We start from the raw sequence: 17,541 nt of genomic DNA, 5'->3' as shown, positions 1-17,541 counted from the left end.
ATGTTGGTAAAGGTGACATACACGCTTGAAGAAATGTGTATTCTGCAGTTGTGTTCTTTATGTATCAGTTAAGTTCAGTTTGATATTTGCATTGTTCACATCTATATCTATACTATTTTTTTGTTCCCTGTTTTGTCAGTTGTGGGAAAAGATATGTTAAAATCTCTTAATCATAGATTTGCCTATTTATCTTTAATTCTTTCAGTTTTTGCTTTCTGTATTTTGAGGCATTGTTACCAGATCCATACAAAAATCTAGGATTGTTATATATACCTTCCTGTTGAATTTTAAAACCTCCCTCTTTATTTCTAGTAATACTTCTTGTCTTAGTCTGTTTTGTCTGTTAGTATATAGGTATACCAGCTTTCATTTGCTTATTGTTCCTATGGTATAACTTTTTTCATCCTTTTGCTTTGAATCTTTATGTTCTATTTGTTTCTTATGTGTAAGGTTCTTATATTTTTCCCCCAGGAGAAGATAGCGGAATATTGTTCCTTTGCCCAGCCTGAAAACATTTATCTTTTAATTGGAATATCTATAATAATGGATATGTTTATGTTTAGATCTATCATCTTACATTTTTTGGTTCCATCTATTCTTTATGCCTTGTTTTTGATTAAGCAAGTCTTTTTTTTATCCCATTTTCCTCCTCTGTCAACCTGTAAGTTGTACATTCTTTTATTATTCTTACAGTGTTACCATACAGATGTAAATATGTGCTCTTGCATTATTAAGGTCTGCTTTAATTTTGCATTTTCATCATTTTTTGGACAATACAAGAACTTTTCAAAACTAGCTTCAGTTACCCTCATTTGTGTCATTATAATATTAATTCTGTATATATTGAAAACCACACAAGACATCAGTAGTATTGTTTTAAACAGCTTATTCATTGAGAGTCACCTACATGTTCACACTTTCCAGTATTCTTCAATTCTTTTGTCCATTAACTTGCTGCCATCTTTTTTCCTTTTGCCTGAACATCTGCCTTTATTTTTTAGCACTTGACTGCTAACAGTGAATTTGCTCATTGTTTTGTGTGACTGCAGCTGCATTTTACTTTATTTTTATTTTTTATTTTTATTTTATTTTATTTTTTGAGACGGAATCTCACTCTTTTGCCCAGGCTGGAGTGCAGTGGTGTGATCTCAGCTCACTGCAACCTCCTCCGGTTTCAAGTGATTCTCCTGCCTCAGCCTCCTGAGTAACTGGGATTACAGGTGCCCGTGATCACGCCTGGCTAATTTTTGTATTTTTAATAAGAGATGGGGTTTCATCATGTTGGCCAGGCTGGTCTCGAACTCCAAACCTCAGGATCTGCCCACCTCAGCCTCCCAAAGTGCTGGGATTACAGGCATGAGCCACTGCACTTGGCCTTACCTTTATTTTTGAAGGATACTTTGCTTAGTATAAATTTTAGACTTGTAGTAATTTTATTTTAGCATACTAAAGAGATCATCTGTTTTCTGACTTTCATCATTTCAGTTGAAAAATCAGTCAGTCTGATGTTGTGCTGTATAAGGTAATTTGTCCTTTCTTTCCAGTTTCTTGTTAAACTTTCTCTTATGCTGGGCTAGGTGCAGTGGCGCACGCCTGTAATCCCAGCACTTTGGGAGGCCAAGGTGGGTGAATCACCTGAGGTCAGGAGCTCAATACCAGCCTAGTCAACATGGCGAAACTTCGTCTCTGATAAAAATACAAAAATTAGCCAGGCATGGTGCTGCGTGCCTGTAATCCCTGCTACTTGGGAGGCTGAGGCAGGAGAATCGCTTGAACCTGGGAAGCAGAGGTTGCAGTAAGCAGAGATCATGCCACTGCACTCCAACCTGAACAACAGCGAGAGACTTCATCTCAAAAAAATAAACAATAAAATTTTCTCTTAATGTGGTGTTATGTGGGAAGTTGAAAAAGAAAAATAAAAAAGGCTGGGCACAGTACATCACACCTATAATATCAGCATGTTGGTAGGCTGAGGCAGGCAGATCGGTTGAAGCAGAAATTGAGACCTCCCTGGGCAACATAGTGAAACCCCTGTCACTACAAAAAATTCAAAAATTAGCCAGGTATTGTGGTGCATGCTGGTAGTCCTGGCTACTCAGGAAGCTGAGGCGGGAAGATCTCTTGAACCCAGGAGCACGAGGCTGCAATGAGTTGTGATAGCACCACTGCACTCCAGCCTGGGTGACAGAGTGAGACCCTGTCTCTAAAAAAGAAAGAAAAGAAAAAGAAAATTTTCTCTTTGACTTAGGTTGTCAGCATTGTTACTCTATGTGCCTACATTTAATTTTCCTTGTATTTATTTTGCTTGGTTAGGAAAGCTTCTGGAATCTGTAGACTGAGGTATTTTATTTTGGAAGATTCTCACCCAATATTTTTAAAATGCTACTTCTTCCCCATTCTCTCTTCTTTCTGGGACTCTTAATTACAAATATATTAGACATTTCACTATGTCCCATATGTCTATTTTGCTATTTTCTCTATATTCTTTTTTATGTTTTCTATATTCTTTTCTCTCTTTGCTTCAATTTGTTTTCTATTGACCTTTCAGTTCACAAATCATCTGTTATATGTGTTACACCTGCTTGTTACCCATCTATTGAATTATCAATTCATTATTGCCTTTTTAATAATTTTTAAAGTTTGAAACAATCTTAAACTCCAAAAAGTTGCAAGTGTATTACAGAGAACATTTTTTTCTCAACCAATTTTGAAGTTAAGTTGCCAGCCTGATGTAGCATCACCTGCAAGTGATTTCCTGTGATTTTTCTACAAATAAGGACATTTTCCTGCATAACCATAATATAATCATCAAAATTAGGAAATTAACCCTGATGCATTCTTTCCCTCTAAACATCTATTCCTATTGAAGTTTTGCCAGTTGCCCTAACAGTGTCTTTTATTGGAAAAGGATCTAATCAGAATCATGTATTGCATTTAGTTATATCCTGTTCCTCAGTCTTCGACTTTCCTTGCCTACTCAGAGTCCAGCACCCAACTGTGCTCTGCCACCCACATACACACAGATGCCATCCTTATCTGCTAAACCTATAACGCCCTGCACTGGGCCATCCTCCCAACCAGAGACACCTGCCTCATTCCATTCAAGCTTTAACATTTCATCCTAGGACACCCTCCTACATGGAAACCTTCTTCATGCTGCTTAGGCTATGACACCTCATACCAGGTCACCCCCATGCATGGAAGGCCTACTCACCCCAGTCAGGCCCTGACTTCACACAGGACCTCTCCTCACACCTCCCCCTGCTGCATGGATGCCCTTCTTAACCTGCTCAGATTATGGCACCACATACCAGGCTGCTCCTCTGTGGGTACTTTTTTCTCTTGACTCAAGCCCTGTAACTGCTTGCCAGATTGCCACATTGCCCCCATAACGTAAGATATTTCTCACCCTAGTGAAGTTCCAACATACCTCACTAGGCAATTCTCCTATGCAGATGCCCTCCATGCCCTTACTAGAGGCCATTGCATTTCCTTCAATATATACATACTGTGGTATAAATGTCTACCTCATCCTGCCCTACCAGCAACTTTCAAAGTGCATAGTTCAGGAAGAAAAGGGAAGAAAAGGAACAAGAATAGAAAAAGGAAAGAATTCTGGAATTTCTATTTTGTTAATAGATTCCAGTGCCCTAGTAAAATTCTCTGTCTTTTCATTATTTTCTTTAACATATTCAAATTATTTGTAAGTTTGTGTCAGAGAACTTAAATAATCCATGTTATCTGTAGGCCTATTTGTATTGCCTGATCTTTCTCTTAGTTTTCATTCATTTGGTCTTGTTTTATGGTGTGCCTGTTGACTTGTTATTGAATGCTGACCACTGTGTATGAAAACTTTTGAAGATGTTATCTTCCTCAAGAAAAGATTTAAATTTCTGTTAGGCAGTATGTAAGGTGGGTAGATCACTTTAATGCAGTCAAGACTGATCTATTTCCAGTTTCTGTAACTCTTACAGTCAAGCCCTTCCTGGATTTCAAATGAAAGTGGGATTGTCCAAGGCATCTTTCCTCTGAAAGGCCCCCACCTGAATTACTATTTTTGACTCCTCAGTGCCATACAATTGCCTCTTGGTGATTTCTTTCTGCTTGGCTTCTCTGTATCATTTCCCCATATGTGGCTTAGGATCAGCAATTTCTGGAAGGAAAATTATATGCAGAGTATTGACTCATTTTTCTGTGGTTTCCTTCCTCCAGGATCTCAGTCTCTCAAGTGTTGGCTGGCTGCTTGGTAGCCCCATACTTGAATATTCATGTACCTGTTCCACTGAGATTGCTGTAGACTTCAGGCTGCTGCTTTCTGTTTGGATTCTGTGTCCTGCACTGCAGCTCCACAAATGCCTTAAGAGAAAAACATGGTGACCAGAGCAGGAATCACCTCTATGCATTTCCCTAATTTCTGGGATTTTTGCTTCTTGAGTTCTGGTTCCTTTGGTTGTGTTCCAGTGGATTTTATCAAGGTTGATTCTCAGCAGGAGGAAGAGTATAATACCAGCGACTTCATCATAGTCCTAAAGTGGAAGCCCTCCACGTGCATGATTTTAAGTTTCCTATACATCATGCTTTCTTTCGTGGTTCTTTATTTCTTTTGTTAACCTGTTCTAACTTTTGCTAGATAGATTGCAGGTGTTGGATTTTTGGTTCAAGATTGTATTCCATTATGCTTCATGTATTTCACAATTCTTTAAAAAGCAAAAAACTTCAATGAGATATATTTTACATACAGTATACAGTCCTTTCTTAACAATTGTATTCAGCTTTATTGCCACATTACTGAATGTTAAAAATAAATGTTTGCTCCTCGTTATGTCTTATGCCCTATTGTTTTCCCCTTTGTTCTTTCCATTTTTCATTTTGCTGGCAGTTATCTGTAACTAATTTTTTTAAAGATAAGGTGTGTGCTTGGATGCTGCTTCTTTTATGATTGAAAATATCTTTATTTTGCCCTAGCATTTGAATGCTGCTTTAGGTGGGTAATACATTTCTTCATTTACAGTCTTTTTCCCTCACAACTCTGAGGAGACTATGTCTTTTTTTTGTTTGTTTTTTAACCCTTTGGTGTTATAGATGAGAAATCTGATTCTTCTCACTATGTTGACAGCTGTAGTGCCTCTTGGTGGCTTTTTTCTTTTTTTCTGCCTACCAGAAAAGATTGTAGAATTTTTTCCTTGTTCTTAGACTTTGTAAGTTTCACCAAGATATGTTTACATGTATGTCTTCTTTCAGTATTTCTATTTGACAGTTCATGAACCTTAATATCCTAAAGTTTCAGATCTTTCTTTGATTAATGGAACTTTCCTTATATTATTTCTTTCATCCTTGTAAGTTTTTCCTTTGAATTCTTAAGATAGATATTCAGTCTCCAGGATCTGTCTTTTATATCTCTTAACTTCACCCTTGTGTCTTTTAATGTTTTTGCCTGCCCTGTAGGGAAGAGTCCTTCTAGATCACGAATTTGCCTCTAGCCGTGTTCATTCTAGTACTCAGCTCATCCGTTGTTTTTAAAATATATTTTTTCAATCATCTTAAATTTCCAGGATCTTTCTTGTTTTCCTATTTTTCCTTTTCCAGTAAAGACTCTTCTTATTTTAAGGATGTTATCCTCTCAAATCGCTAATGATATATTTGTAATGTCTAATTTTTTGTCTTTGGGTTTTCCGGATTAACTCTCCTTTCAAGGGGATGAGTAGGGAATGCGGAATTAGCTTCTCTGCTTGCATAGCTTGGTGACTGTCACACTACTGGTTTTCCCCATTGCCAAGTGATGCTTATGTACTCACATTTTAGGATTCAGGTCTAGATTGATCATTAATGGTAATTGATAGGGATTTCCTTAGCTATTGCTAAAGGCTCCTGTCTGATAACACCTGGATGGAGCTCATTTCTGCAGGCTGTGGTTGAGCACAGGGTTCTGCAAGTGGACTTCAAGCAGCTATGAGAGTGGCTGAAGAAATGGTCATGGATAGGCTTCCCTTCGGGGTGCCTGAGCTGGCAACAGGCTGGGAAACTGGAACTGTCCCAGTGATAGACACGAGGAAGGTGTTACCTGAGAGATGGCGGCGTTCAGGGAATTCTTTGCTTTTCTTAGCTGCTTTGCTTTTTCCCTTGTCCGTGTCCAATGGGACTGCCCAGAGTTACCTGAGGCAGTGCCCCGTTTCCTCTCTCTGGCCCTCAGGGTGACTTCCACAGCAAACATCCCTCACTTCACACAGCCGTACTTGCCAGCACTTGTGCTGATGGCAGATGATGTAAGGGCATCCGCAGCCTACACTACCACGATCTCATAGTCCCTTCTCTCTCTCACACCCAGCTCCTCCTCATCTTGCACTTGGGGTTTGTCCTGTCCTCTGGTGGAAAAAATCATTCATGTCTTCCTTCAGTAGTCCCCTCTTTTTCCTGTATGAGGTTATAAGTTATTACCTTTGTTTGTTTCTTCACCAATATAGTCTTTTAAAAATATCCTCAGCAGCATAACACAACTCCTACCTCCAAAATTTTGAAAGCAATTTATTAAGTAAATGAAATTTAATCCATAAATATAATCATGAACAAACCATATATGTCGTCGTTTAATCATTTTCACATAATTTCTGTCCCATTATATAAGCAGACAAGTATTCTTTATTTGTTTCACTGTGTTCTGGGATTTAGGTTTCCATTTTCGGTGTATAGTCTCTGTCCTGTGATTTTAAGAAAATTTTTAAAAAGAAATTATTTAGCTATTTAATGTAATAATTAACTTAATCGTGTTTGAAACAATAGTGGTCATCTAAACAAAGCAGACTTAGTTATTCTTATTGAAGGTTCATCTGAGTACATTTGGGGAACCAAGGTATTTTTTCATAAGCACAAGCTAATATCTAAATTGCATTCTTTACTGAGAATTTTATTCTTATAGTAACTGATTCCTTCACCGTAGTAACTCAAACATGGAGTCAGAGACCCAGGTTCAAATCCTGGCTCTTCCACTTACTAACTTCATAACTTAAACAGCCCAGTGCCTGGCACAGAGAGGGTACCTTGGTAAATATTGGATGAGTGAATGTATGAAGTTACAGGTATGAGGCTGAGTTTCCTTACCTCGAAAACAGGAATAACAAAGGACTTGTTTATGGATTATAGACAATTTATGTAAAACCTCTTGGCATATAGTAGGCATTCAATTAGTGCTAAGTATAACAATAATAAACTTTATACAAGAGTCCTTTTATTAATATCAAGCAAGTCCCACAAGTAATAGGAGTTATCCAGGTTGATGGGGTGGTGAGAGGAGTCTACTTCATGACACAGTTGCTTCAGATAGTTTCCAGCATTTTTTCTTCCTCTCTTGCTGTAAACATTTATTAAAGCAGAGTGCATTCAACAGTTCTTGGCAGGATCGAGATTGAAAGAGCAAAGACATAGTCTTAAGGGGCATGCAAACCAATTGAAGAGACCTTCTGGACACAGTGAGAACACACTCCTAAAAAATAGTAAAGCAAATGTGAGGCATAAACTGAAGAAGAGGATAAGGGAGTTGGGTGAGTGTGAGGAAAGGTTGTGTAAAAGTGGATTTCGAATTGAAAAAAAAGACAGTATTTTGATTGGCACAAAGACCATGTGAAGGCCAGGCGCAGTGGCTCACGCCTGTAATCCCAGCACTTTGGGAGGCAGAGGTGGGTGGATCATCTGAGGTCAGGAGTTCGAGACCAGCCTGGCCAACATGACAAAAACCCGTCTCTACTAAAAATACAAAAAATAGCCAGGTGTAGTGGTGGGTACCTGGAGTTGCAGCTACTTGGGAGGCTGAGGCAGGAGAATCGCATGAACCTGGGAGGCGGAGGTTGCAGTGAGCCAAGATCATGCCACTGCACTCCAGTCTAGGCAACAGAGCGAGACTCCACCTCAAAAACAAAACAAAACAAAAACCATGTGAAGATTGCTCAGGCAGTGCATGGGGAAGGTGTAGTGTGGGTTTCCTGGTGCAGATGGATGGATCCTGGGGACAGCAGGCCTGGTAGTTTGATATAGAGGAGATGCTCAGAGGGAGCAGTGAAAGGTGAAGTGAGGGAGGTAAAATGAACCCAATTTGCAGTTCACCTTGGTCATTGCATTAACTTTTCATTTTGCTGTTTCCCACAGCCCTAGCCGGTTAGCACCTTGTTTGAATACATTCATCAATGGTCCAGAGAGGGTGAGAACTATTAGATGAAGTATTTTTACTTTGAGATGCTCTACCTTGACTTACAATTTGAACAGATTAAGCCTGGTTTTAGCAGATCACAGGGTCTTAAGAAAAGCCAGCTAAGGGTTATGAGCTAGTTATCCCTTTGGCAACCAACACTTAAAGTAGACATGTTGAGACCTGTCTTTATCTGAAGTAATTATGGCAAGTTAAACTATGTTCCCTCTCCTCTGAGGAGATGTGAGCCCCTCTGAAATATTCCTCCCTTCTTCCTATCATTTTTCTCTCACTTGACCTTCCCTTCTGATTCAAAGCTAGTTGATGGGTTGTGGAATCAGGATTTAAACCCCTCTATCAATTTTGTAAACAAAACTTAAAAAAAAAAAAAAAAAAAAAGCTAACACAGAGCCAGGCGCAGTGGCTCATGCCTGTTATCCTAGCACTTTGGGAGGCCAAGGCAGGTGGATCACCTGAGGGCAGGAGCTTGAGACCAGCCTGGCCAACATGGTGAAACTAAAAATATAAAAAATTAGCCAGACGTGATGGCAGGTGCCTATAATCCCAGCTACTCGGGAGGCTGAGGCAGGAGAATCACATGAACCCAGGAGGCGGAGGTTGCAGTGAGCTGAGATCCTGCCATTGCACTCCAGCCTGGGCGATAAGAACGAAACTTCGTCTCAAAAAAAAGAGCTAACACCATTTACTTCAAGGCGGCCCAGGATGGCACACGAGACATTTGAAAATGTAAATTACAAATAAATGATAGGTCTTCATGTGCGAGGGTATCTACTTTTTTATTTGCTTTCTCTTTCTTCCTTTTCTTTTGATTGTTGTTGTGAATAGAAATGCTATTTTTTTTTCAGTGAAAATTTTAGATAGAACAGTGTTTGATTTTCAGCATTTATTTTTATACTTCTATTATTGGAATGCCTGCATTAGTACATAAGCTAGTATATATGGTAAAATAGTTGGGATTAAATGCAAGCTTACTGCATTGATTCCATGCTATAAGTATTTTTCCTACTTATTCTAATATATAGATATAGATATAGATATACATATACTTTCATAGACATTTCATGTTTTAAGGTGTTGTCTTTTAGAGTTTTCTGTTTTTTAGCATCCCAAGATATAATTCTCTAAAGAAGGGAATGGCAAATTATTTTAATGCTTTTATTGTTTTTATTTCTAGCTTATTCCACTAAGCTCAACAAATTTCCTGTATTTAATATTAATGATGACTTGAATGATCTGTGTACCAGTGCAGTAAGCCCAAATACTACCAAAGCCACGCGGTACGCCTTGAATGTGTGGCGATATTGGTGCATGACCAACGGGCTCAAAGACCACACAGACATCACCAAGGTAAGGGACTCTTGAGTTTACTTCTTTCAGCCAACTTCACTGAGCTTCCAAATGCCCGGCACTGTGCTAAGCATTGTAGGGAACACAGAACGGTGGCTTTCTGCCTTGGGAAACTTTGGAAGAACATAAAATAGAAAAAATCCACACACAAAGCAGAATGTAACAAGCATTTTATGAATTTATAGATTGGAAATGCCTGAAAAGTTCAGGTGGGTAAATTAATTTCAGTTTGGTAAAACTGGAGAGATAATTGATATTTAAGTTTTTTTTTTTTTTTTGAGGAAAGGTAGGATTTCAGTAGAATTAGATGAGGACAGGAGCCTTCTAGGCTGAGGGATGTGAGGAAGAATCAAATTTGGGGAGACAGACTCACTTGCCTACAGCAGAAGCCTCATATCTTGGTATCATGGACAATAAAACCAGATTCTGATAACCCTTAAGTGCCAGGCTAAAATCTTGTGAACACTGGAAAATCACTGAAATATCTTGTTTTGGTTTTGCTAAGGAGAGACTTCATTTGAAAGGATTATTACAGGGGCAGAGACAGGGACTATTGTAGTAGGGAAAACACTCTGACCAGAAAATCTGCAAGCATCCTAAGGATTAGACAAAAGGGAAACCACTGAAGTTGTTTGAGAGAGAAGAAACATAATGAAAGTAGTATTTTAGGGAAATAATTGGAAGTGATGAGCAAAAAGTTAATTAATGTCCTTGGTCCTCCATTTCCCCCTTTGTAAAATGAGCTCTTAAATCTCTTCCAACTTGAAAGCCAGGGGTACTGGCACACACCTGTAACAGTTCCAGTTACTTAGGAGGCTAAGGCAGGAGGATTGCATGAGCCCAAGAGTTCAGGGCTACAGTGTGCTATGACCGTGACTGTAAATAGCTACTGTACTCCAGCCTGGGCAACATAGCAAGACCCTGCCTCTAAAAAACAAACAAGAAAACTGAAAAACTCATCCAACTTGAAATGCCTGAGGTTTGTAAATTGAAGGAGAAAATCTTGGACATGTGGAGATAGAACATAAAGGTACTGTATTTTGATTTGACTGCATTGAATCTAAATCAGATGTGCAGATGGAAATGGTCAACAAAGAGTTAGGAATGTGGAACTTAAAACATGGTGGAACTGTTAAAGCTGAAAGTATACATTGAAAAGTCTTGCAAATGGATGTCATAGTTGAAGCCCAAGAGCAAGTGAGATCTCCAGGTTTGAGTGATGTGCTTAGGGAATGAACAACAGATGAAATAGGGCAGGAAACCCTGCTTTCTACTTCTGGCACCATGGTACACTACATAGTGTGAGGGGCCTTTCTACTGTACATGCAGACAGGGCAGCATCCATGGGACCAAAAAAAAAAAAAAAGTGCAACAGAAGCAGTGACCAGTAAGCACATATGAAAGGCAGGGTCCTCTCTGAGAGCATATGTTGATAACATTATTAAAAGAGAGAAGATGAGCTGATGAATCCTTGATGAAAAAGAGTACCTGAAAGGGTCCTAAAGCGGTTCTAGGTAGGTAGCATACCCTGGCTCCTGGCAGAGTCATATGATAATACTCTTATAAGGGAAACATCCAAAATGTAGGTGCTCAGGTTTTTTGAAGAGTCAGAGCAATTATATTTGTGCTGGGATTACAGGTGTGAGCCACTGCGCCTGTCCAAATTAAATTATAAATTAATTACAGATCTAACTAGACTGTTCCCAGTACTTGGAAGTTAGCATATTACTAATAACCAAAGGATCAAGAAGAAATCACAAAGGAAGTTATAAAATGTCTTGAACTGAATGAAAATTAAATCACCACTTATCAGAATTTGTGAGTTGTAGCTAAAATATCTATAGAGAAAAAATTTTAGCTTTAAATGCTTATCAAGGAAAGTCTAAAATCAATGAATATGAAACAAAAAGAACTTGAAGAAATAAAAAAATATGCTCGTGATTCTCCCACCTCAGCCTCCTGAGTAGCTGAGACAACAGGCGTGCAACACCATGCCTAGCTAATTTTTAAATTTTTTTAGAGACAAGGTCTCACTGTGTTGCCCAGGCTGATTTCAAACTCCTGGGCTCAAGCGATCCACCTGACTTGGCCTCCTAAAGTGCTGGGATTACAGCCATGAGCCTCCATCCCCAGCCCAGTTTTTTTTTTATTTTATTCTTTCCCACTTGGTGTCATCAGCCCCATGACCAGTCTCTGACTTCTCTTTAGTCATTTTTACATCAAGGAAGCCAGTTTTATCATCCATAGTGAGTCTTGACGTGGTGAATCAATTCAGAATGGTTACTAAAGGAAAATGGTTTCTTGCAATGTCTTTATAATCGATTGAAGACCTTAGTAACCTGGGAGAATAATCACCCACTAAAACTGAGTCAGAGAAAACTAAGGATGCAAACACCACGGGCCAGAATGAACTGTTTTTTGTGTGCAAACAATATAAGTGTTGTGACTTGACATTTCTCGAGGAATTGCTTTGGCTCTGATTTTACTTTGAAACTTGTGGTATTCTGTGGAAATTAAGAAAAATGTTCTGTATCTTAAGTCAGCTTGGTTCTCCTGACACTAGGTTAATTCATTGGTTTAATGCATTTGTTTTGTTTTGAGACGGTCTCACTCTGTCACCCAGGCAGGAGTGTGGTGGTGTGATCTTGGCTCACTACAACCTCTACCTCCGGGGTTCAAGTAATCCACCTTCCTCAGCCTTATGAGAGTAGCTGGGACTACAGATATGCACCACCATGCCTGGCTAATTTTTGTATTTTTTGTAGAGACGAGGTTTCACCATGTTGCCCAGGCTGGTCTCAAACTCAGCTCAAGCAATCCGCCTACCTGAGTCTCCCAAAGTGCTGGGATTATAGGCATGAGCCACTGTCCCCGCCTAACCCATGGTTATACAGTGCCAATCACATATTTTGGGACTTCTGGTATGTGTTAAAGACCCAGTCATAAATGAAACATAGTTCTTGTCTTCAAGGAGCTTTCAGTCCACTTCAAGAGATAGACATAAACTAGATAAGAGAATGTACAACATGGAAAGGACCATAACAAAAATTTAAATTAAGTGCCATGGGATCCCATATGAGAGAATAACTTTGCTTAAGTTATGTAGAAAGTCATATTTGAGCTAATTCTGGAAGAATGAATAGAGATTTTCCAAATAGAGACAGTTAGTAGAAAAAAGCATTCTCGGCAGAGGAAGTAGCATGAAAAGGCCTTATGGTTTCTAGTTATGGCAAAAAGCTCGATGAAGCTGGAAAATAGAGTACAAAGGGTACAGAAGATCAGGTTACAGAAATAGGGTGTGTACTGGTCATCTACCGCTCCATAACAAACCACCCAAAAATATAGGGACCTAAAGCAACAGCCATTTTATTTGTTCATGATTTGATGAGTGAGTTAGCATTTTGTGCTGAGCTCAGCTGAGTACCTCCCCTACTGGTCTCACTTGGGGTACTCATATGGGTGCAGTCTTTTGGATGTTAGATGGGAACAACTTGTCCCCATATTCCCACAGTCTAACTGGGCCTCCTCACAGGGCAACACCATGCACTAAACCAGTAAGAACCTATAGACAGAAGCAGGCCAGGCGCGGTCACACCTGTAATCCCAGCACTTTGGGAGGCCAAGGTGGGCCGATCACTTGAGGGCAGGAGTTAAGACCAGGCTAGCCAATGTGGTGAAACCCCGTCTCTACTAAAAATATAAAAATTAGCCGGGCATGGTGTTGTGCACCTGTAATCCCAGCTACTCAGGAGGTTGAGGCAGGAGAATCGCTTGAACCCAGGAGGTGGATGCTGCAGTGAGCCGTGATCACACCACTGCACTCCAGTCTGGGTGACAGAGTGAGACTCTGTCTTAAAAAAAAAAAAAAAAAAAAAAAAAGACAAAAGCAGCAAAAGCAGAACCCCTTGAAGCCTGGGAATTCACACATTCCTTGAAGGCTTGGAATTCACACATTGTCACTTCTGCCATATTCTGCGGAATAAGTCACGTGGTGAAAATAAGTCACGTGGCTAGCCCAGATTCAAGGGGTGGGAAAATGGATTCTACTTGATTGGAGAAGCAGCAAAGTCTGGTTGCCAAAGGGTGTGTGTACACAGAGGGGAATTGTAGGTGTCTTCTCATACTGTCAGAAGCAGATTGTGAAGACTTGCATGCAAAGTCAACAGTTTGGAATTTATCCCAAGGGCACAGGAAACTATCAAAGATTTGCTTTTTGTTTTTTGTTGAAAGCGCTAACATAAAAAATAAGATTTTCTACTCAGCATCCCTTATTCAGGAACCATTCCTCTCCTATAATCCACATGGTTATTGCAGAAGCCATCACATTAGGAGAATGAATTGAATGAACTACCTTTTGGCGAGTTGTTTGGATTAGGTCCAATCAGAATCCTTCTTTTTGGTGTTTTGCTCCTGAAAATGAGAGTTGGTCTCTTGCTAAACCTGAAACTTTAAGATGGAAATTTGGGGGAGTGCTAGGTGGCTGTGCTTGCAGCTATGTGAAAAAAGCCACTCCGCACAAAGCAGCAGAGATGAAAGATGAGAATCCTGGAGGCCTTGGAGTCCACTCGTTCTGATATCCCTCTCTGCCTCAGCTTCCAGTTTGGTTTGTCTCTTGCAACCAAAGGAGTCTCAACTACTATAAAGAGAGCTGACCACCTGCAAGTAGGGAGTTGCAAGTGACAACATAAAAATCCAAAGCCAGCTTTGTTTTAGTACAGTGGTTTCTGGCAAGTTATTTTAACTGGTTATCGCTGGTATATAAGAAAGCTGTTTTTCTTATAGTTGCATACCACTAACCTACTCTGATAGCTTTTCAGCTGAATCTCTTGGGGTTTCCTTGACCAACAACCAGATTATCAGAAAGCAATTATATTTTGTCTTTTTCCTTTCCCATATACATACATATGTATGTGTGTGTGTATGTAACTTCTTTCTTTTGTGTTATCTGGTTGGTTAGAACCTCCGGAACAGTATTATATAATAACAGTGATATTGAGTAAGCTCTTCCTGTTCCTGACTTTGTAAGAAAGATTCGAATGTTTTCCTTGTGGATACAGTTTTTCTAGCTCTTGCCTGTAAATTACGCTTCATCATAGTAAGAAGATCTTTTTCTTCCTATCTAAATTTGAATTTGAATTTTTAAAAATTTGTAATGGAAGTCACATTTTTTTCAAATACTTTTCAAGTATGTGTAAGTTCATATTACTTTTTGTTTTAATGTGTGAATGTCAATTATATTAAAATATTTATTAGGATGGGATCATTTTGTGTTCACTTCAGGAGTCAAACACTTCCCATGATGCCCACAGGATAGGTTCGATGCCTCATTCTGTCTTCCCATAATGCGTTGAATGTATTGTCATTAGTCCATTCAGTCCTAAGTTTAACTTATAATACAGGTGTAACCGAACACAGGTACAGCTGCTCACCACTTGCAAAGCCAGCAACAAAGATGAGATGCAGTAAAAGAAAAGTGACTTTATTCCAGAGCTAGCAGTGGGGAAATGGCCAAGGCTAGTGCCTTAAAGAAACCATTTTCAACTTTGGCTGGAGAGAGGGGCATAAAAAAGGAACTTGGAACGGGAGGCATGCGGGAGTGCTGCTGGGCACAAGGTCTCCGTGTCTTGTTCCAGTGGCTATCTTGAGTCGTGGTCCACCTGGAGCATGGTGGCCTCATCTCAACAATAGCTGGGTTGTTGACCAGTGGCCTTGAGGTAATCTCTGGAATTTTGCAACTGGGTCTCCAGGCCTGGTTTGTCTCCAGATTAGCCCTGGAACTTCTAAGTAAGCACATAGTTAGATAAGTGTAAGTTGAATAAGTATATAATTAGATAAATGTGCATGGTGTAAGGGAGTGTCTGGTGGGAAAGGAGAGAAACAAAGGGTTTTAAGGTACATGTCAAGGCTACATTCTGAGGCTAAGGAAAGGAAAACAAAACTTTACAATTCATTTTAGCCAGGCCCTGTGGCTCAAGCTTATAATCTCAGCACTTTGGGAGGCCGAGGCAGGCAGATCGCTTGAGGTCAAGAGTTAGAGACCAGCCTGGCCAACATGGTGAAATCCCGTCTCTACTAAAAACTACAAAAATTAGCCAGGTGTGGTGGCACACACTTGTAGTCCCAACTACTCAGGAGGCTGAGGCATGAGAATCACTTGAACCCAGGAGGTGAGGCTGCAGTGAGCTGAGATTATGCCACTCCACTCCAACCTGGGCAACAGAGTGAGAATCTGTCTCAAAAAAAAAAAAAAAATGCTTTTCAAAGCTGGAATACCTGGTTACACAGGCAGTCCTTGTTTTGAGAGGTACTATATGAACTGGAACCTGTGTGTATCAGAGCCATGCCCTCGATGTGGGTGATACTAATGTTCACACATCCTATTTAATCTAATAACATGCAAAATGAAAATTGCTTGAATTTTACTTGGGGGTAGTTTATATTTAAATAACTTTGGGTTTTAATGTAATATTGGTCAGATTTGGGTTAGAAAAAAATGAAGAGCCTTTCTGTCTTTTTCTATGCTCTGAAACTATTTAAATGAAAAAGAAAAGCTGAACTGATTCCATAAAGGCATACTTTTAGGAACAATATACGTCTTTGACAATCATTTCACACTCTTTGGGGCTCTTCAGATCCTTTACCTTTTATTGAACCCATTATATTTTGCTAGACAATTGTTCAGGTTATCTAGATTTTCATATTAATATGTATAAAGTATGTGATGTTCTTTCATATTCTTTACTCTTTTATCTTCTATATAGTCTTTCTTATTCCTAATAAGGTTTAGGTGTATACATACTTCCTTTCCTCCTTTCTCACTCCCTTTATAAAGTCAGACCTGCTAGAAGTTTTTCAACTTTATGGGTCTTTTCAATGATTACATTTTTATCTATCCCAATTTATTTCTTTTCTAGTCCATTAATTAATTTATTTATTTTTATTGATTCACTCTACTTTTTTTTTTTTTTTGGAGACAGAGTCTTGCTCTGTTGCCCAGGCTGGAGTGCAGTGGCATGATCTCAGCTCACTCCAACCTCTGCCTTGCGGATTCAAGCGATTCTCCTGCCTCAGCCTCCCAAGTAGCTGGGACTGGACTACAGGTGCACACCACCATGCCCGGCTAATTTTTATATTTTTTTTAGTAGAGATGGGGTTTCGCCATGTTGGCCCGGCTGGTCTTAAACTGACCTCAAGTGATCCTCCTGCCTCAGCCTCCCAAAGTGCTGAGATTACAGGCATGAGCCACCATGCCCAACCCCACCCTACGATTTTTGAGTTTAGTTTACTTTTTCTAGCTTTTTGAGTTGAATAATCAGTTTGCTTATTCTCAATAAAGTTTTCTAACAATGTCATCCAAAACTATGATGTATATTTATTATGTATACTTAGCAATATCTCATACATTTTGATATATAATATCTTCAGTTTGGTTAATTTTTAATCTATAGTTCAGCTTTTATTTTCTCCTTAAGGGCTGTTAGAAGAATGAATGTTACCTGTCCAGTGTCTACTCGATAAAAAAAAAATATTTTATTGGGACTTTCTAATTGTCCTAGAATATGTATTCAGCTTGAATAGACCATGAGCAAGGGCTGCTTTGCCCTTTGTAGTTCCATCTTGAAAATAAAGCTTTCTTAATAGCCAAGCTCTCCCTTCTCTTCTGACTCTCTCTAAATAAGGAGCTCATTCTGTCAGGATAGTCATTCACTTTTTTTTTTCGAGATGGAGTCTCACTCTCGTCGCCCAGGCTACAGTGCAGTGGCACAATCTTGGCTCACTGCAACCTCCACCTTCCCAGTTTAAGCAATTCTCCTGCCTCAGCCTCCCAAGTAGCTGGGACTACAGGCACACACAACCGTGCCCAGCTAATTTTGTATTTTTAGTAGAGATGGGGTTTCACCATGTTGGCCAGGCTGGTCTTGAACTCCTGACTTAAGGTGATCCGCCCACCTTGGCCTTTCTAAGTGTTGGGATTACAGGCGTGAGCCGACGTGTCC

At 39.6% G+C, this 17,541-nt stretch overlaps 1 protein-coding gene across 4 annotated transcripts in view; it reads left to right on the top strand.

Annotated features, from left to right (window-relative positions):
• The window catches only part of KIAA1958 (KIAA1958 ortholog), a 170,455-nt gene that overhangs the window by 148,491 nt on the left and 4,423 nt on the right, over positions 1–17,541 (top strand). For 3 of the 4 annotated variants that reach the window (XR_012424464.1, XM_005581049.4, XM_074016810.1), the window contains one exon: positions 9,372–9,544. The exons of the other annotated variant lie outside the window; for it this stretch is intronic. Coding sequence is in view for 2 of the 3 variants with exons in the window: in XM_005581049.4 (XP_005581106.1) it covers positions 9,372–9,544 (173 nt within the window). In the remaining variant the exon portion in view is untranslated. The remainder of the gene's footprint in view (positions 1–9,371; positions 9,545–17,541) is intronic. 4 annotated transcript variants of the gene reach the window in all.

This window comes from Macaca fascicularis, chromosome 15, assembly GCF_037993035.2.
Source record: "Macaca fascicularis isolate 582-1 chromosome 15, T2T-MFA8v1.1".
Taxonomy (NCBI): Eukaryota; Metazoa; Chordata; class Mammalia; order Primates; family Cercopithecidae; genus Macaca; species Macaca fascicularis.
The sequence above is the reverse complement of the archived record's forward strand: the minus strand, read 5'-3'. Positions and strand labels throughout refer to the sequence as shown.